General features: G+C 35.9%; 1 protein-coding gene across 2 annotated transcripts in view; it reads right to left on the minus strand.

Moving 5' to 3' along the window:
- The window catches only part of HAUS6 (HAUS augmin-like complex, subunit 6), a 40,309-nt gene that overhangs the window by 17,873 nt on the left and 17,966 nt on the right, over positions 1 to 4,470 (minus strand). For both annotated transcript variants that reach the window (XM_004678012.2, XM_012721637.1), the window contains 3 exons: positions 3,594 to 3,787; positions 2,421 to 2,544; positions 1,606 to 1,708 (listed from right to left, as the gene is read on the minus strand). In XM_004678012.2, coding sequence (XP_004678069.1) covers positions 1,606 to 1,708; positions 2,421 to 2,544; positions 3,594 to 3,787 — 421 coding nt within the window. The remainder of the gene's footprint in view (positions 1 to 1,605; positions 1,709 to 2,420; positions 2,545 to 3,593; positions 3,788 to 4,470) is intronic.

A 4,470-nucleotide genomic window follows, 5' to 3' on the forward strand; every position in this document is an offset into this window, starting at 1 on the left:
CATTGTATTTCAGTAGATCTGCCTGTTCTGTTCTCCACTCTCTCTTAGGTAAGTGCTCTAATCTCCCACACCTCTGGCCTGTATCCCAGTTCTTATATGCATGAATAAAGCTTTTTTAAAAATAAGCATTAAAAGACATTGTTGAGTATAAGAGTAACCATATTCAAACTTTAAAGAAATAGAACAATATTACACAAAGTATCAGCGACCATAATTTGAGAATAAACATAAGATTCAGGATAATGGTTAAACGCAAGAAGGAAAGTTGAATATCCAAGGGCACATGTGATTTAAAAGAAATACTGGGTTGTTACAAATGTTATAACATTTTTTTCTATGTTTTTCAAGCAAAAACATAAATATAACAAATATTGGGAAGTTTTGACAAAAATTTGATAAAGAGGAATTTATTAACCCCTATAGATTTTAATAATAAAATGCAATTTTTAGAAACAATTTAAGATAAAAGTACTTCATGTCAAATGTAATATGGAGGTGTAGAAGAGGAAAAAATGTTAATTTACTACAGAAAGTACAATGTTGAGGGTTATAGCTCAGACCAAGGTTCTATAGTGAAGGTAGAGGAGAGGAACCTTGAGAATATATATGGTACACTGTCTGGAGAATATGCTAACCTCTGCATGACCATTACCCTGTCTGAACAGAGCAATGGTCTACACCTACTACCTGCTCCAATGTGGTTATATAATTCATCCATTTCTTATTCATTTATCACTTCACCTACCTAACATTTACTAGCTTCGACAACAAATTCTTATATATAAGCACTGGGCACCTTGGGAAACTGAATGGGAAATGGAAATTAGGTTTAATAGATAAATTAATTTCTTAGGTATGATAATGGCATGATAGTTGAGGAAACTAATGAGACACTACAAATTACTACCTTTAAAATGTAGTATTAATATTGCTATTATAAAGTGACTACCTGTACTATTCTTTTATTCAATAAAATTGTAGTTTCTAGACAAAAAATCCTACAAACATATTTATAGCAGCACTACTCATAACCAAATGGTATAAGCAACCCAATTCTATCATTGGACAAATGGATAAAAAAAAACACAGTTTAGTCACAATACAATATATTCATAAAAAGAGAGCATGATAGATATATGCTGTCACTTGGATGACTCTTGAAAAACTACGAAGTGAAAACTGTACAAGTGAAAGAAGCCAGACACAGACACCGAGAAGAGAGATCGTTGTGTAAGATGTCCAACATATAGGCAAATCCACAGAGATAAGAACTATCAACATATGAGTATTCTCAGAAATTGGGGAGGGAAAAAAGGGAGTGGCTGCTCAGTGGCCACAGGGTTTCCTTCTGAGATAAAGAAAATATTCTAGGGGGAAAAAAAAAGACAATATTCTGGAACTAGATAATGGTAATGGCTATACAACACAGTGAATTCACTAAATGCTGTATAATTTGTATATTTTGCAATGATTAAAATGATGAACTTGGTGCACTTACCACAATAAAAAGTAATTGAGGAAAAGAAACAAGATACAAAACAACTATTATCTTAGTGAAAGCACTAATGGGAGGGAAGATTAAATGAGTATAAAAAAATAACCAACCTGGAAGTGAAGCAGGATACTGAAAAAGAATACTCCTTGCATATGCTTCTTCGGAGGCAGGATCAAATGAAAGGGGAGACATAGGTGGTAAAAGATCCACAGCCTTAAAACAGAGAATTCAAAATTTTGAAATACACACATTTTACTCACTATCACAATGGCACAGTACTAAATTAGTCGATGAACATATGATTTTTAATTTTTCCTAACAAAGACAGAATTATCAAGCATAAAAATTACAGTTCTCCAACTATGCCTCAAATGTAATAGTTCCTTACATCAAGAAAATGTCTTTTTTTAATATGTCATTGAGCCATATAATAAAAATATCAGTAATAAATAATAGCAACTTGATGACTATTCTAAAATGTATTTAGAAAAATTACAGAAATTAAAACATGTGAAATTGGGCCTTCCTGGTGGCACAGGGGTTAAGTTTCATGCTATCACCGTGACAGCCTAAGTGCAGTCAATCCCCAGTCAGGGAAGTGACCCACATGGCATCACAGACCTCTCCTGTCTCACCCGCTGCTCCTCTCAGCAGTGTATTTCAGTAGAACCGCCTGATCTGCTCCCCAATGTCTCTGTGGACCCTCTCACTCCCCACACAGCTCTGGCCTATACCCCAGTTATTCTACACAAAATAAAGTAAAATCTTTAAAAACATGAACTTTAGGCTGAGAGCAAAGATCATACCCACTGTGATAAAGTATAATACAACATATAAATGTATAATATTTGTAGATATGTGGCATGATAGATCAAGATTTCCTTTCATTAAATTCCTCTCCAAAAGGCAAGTCAACACTACTTACTGGAGCTTCCTTAATTAGACTAAAAGGAGACAGACCAAAAAATTCTTCCCACTTTTTATACCATTCTTCTTGTTTGTCAACAACAGAATGTCTTATACTTCTAATATCTTCTTTGATTTTATACCTATAATAGCATAAAAATAACTTCATTCACTATATGAACTTACAAGTACTGAGTAAAATTTTAAAACAACAGTTTGTAGGGAGGCAAAGAAAATATAACTGAAAGCTCAACCAATATAGCACACATAAATTGAATACTTATGCAGAATCTAAAAATCTTTCCTTTCAAAACAAAAAGCTATCATACATCTATTGTTCCATTTACCTTTAAAATAAATTTACAGGTTCAAAACCTGAGTCAGAATTCTACTCCTGACCTCCCTGGTGGCACAACAGGTTAAAGCACAGCAATACGAAGCTAGCTGCAGCCTCCTCAGCTCTAGACTGATCCTTGGCCAGGCGACCCACATGATGCAACAGACCTCTCCTGACCCACCCATGCTTCTCTCAGCTTATACTTCATTGGTCTGCCTGTTCTACTCCCCAATCTGTCTCTGGTGAATACTCTCAACAACCCCCCCACCCAACCTCTGGCCTATATCCCAGTTCTTGTATGCATAAATAAATCTTAAAATAAAGGATCTAAATAAATAAAGGTTCTAAGTTATGTTATAAATTATGACACAGCAAATAATTTATTTCAAATAAAGAAGACCATTATTAATTTTCCTTTCTACTTTGTGTCACTCTCTCGAACTTAATGACATGTTTTTGAACTATAAAATTTTCACTTATTTGGGCCCTCCCTGGTGGCGCAGCGGGTTAAAGCACAGCACTAAGAAGCTTAAGCCACTTCCGCATGAGTTCGATTCCCGCCTGCCCCGGAGGAGATCCACATGGCATAGCAGACCTCTCCTGACCTGCCCGCTGCTCCCCTCAGCAGTGCACTTCCTCGATCTGCCTGTTCTGCTCCCCACTCTGTCTCTGGTGAATCCTCTCACCCCCTGTATCTCTGGCCTGTACCCCAGTTCTGTATGCATAAATAAATCTTTAAAAAAAATTTTTTTTCATTTATTTACCAAAATTGAAGAATTAACTATACAAAAGTTTGCTGAGAAATTACCAACCATACTACTCTCCAATAAACTAACAGATCTTTCTATATATTACCTCATTTGCTTCAGATTAGATAGTCTTTCTCTCTGAAATTTGGTCTCTTTTTCAAGAAAGTGAAAATCTATTGTCAGTCCTCCTTGGTCATCCTGACAATGTTCATATTTCATTATTTTCAAGACTTCATTTAATAACTGAATAACTGTTAAGAGGTTCAATTTTCCAGCCTCATAGACATTTCCTATGTGCAACTAAAAATTCAGAGGAAAAAAAAAAGTGGTGAACATAGGTTCATAGGGCAGTAAATGAATACATAAGTATAGGTGATTTCTACTATTAATATAAAAACTTTACCTTAAAGAAAAAAAAAATGTCAACCTCAAATTAAAACTGTGTAACAGTTTTGGTCCAAACAAAATTCTTGTGGGGAGCCCACTCTGGTGGAACAATGAGTTAAAGCAAAGCACTAGGAAACTGGCAGCTGCCACTTCAGTGGGGGAGGGGGGGACATCACGGCACAGACCTCTCCTATCTCACCCGCTGCTCCCCTCAGCAGTATACTTCATCAATCTGCCTGTTCTGCTCCCCACTCTGTCTCTGGTGAATCCTCCCATTGCCTTTGCACCTCTGGCTTATACCCCATTTCTGTATGCATAAAGCAATAATTTTTTTTTAAATGTAGTTTCTCTAGATAGAAATGTCTCATAAGCAAGTGGAAATAGTTGATAGGAGTTTAGATAGAAGGGGAAGGGCTGGAAATACCAATTTGGAAGTATTACTGTTTAGAAAATTGATGACACCATGTAACTGAATAAGAAAATACAGATGAATTTATGACATAAAAAGGGAAGCATTAAGGCCCTCCCTGGTGGTGCAGCAGGTTAAAGCACAGCACTAAGAAGCTAAAGCCACTTCCACATGAGTTCAATACCCG

This window comes from Condylura cristata, unplaced genomic scaffold, assembly GCF_000260355.1.
Source record: "Condylura cristata isolate star-nosed mole 26May11 unplaced genomic scaffold, ConCri1.0 scaffold00006, whole genome shotgun sequence".
In the NCBI taxonomy this organism is placed as follows: domain Eukaryota; kingdom Metazoa; phylum Chordata; class Mammalia; order Eulipotyphla; family Talpidae; genus Condylura; species Condylura cristata.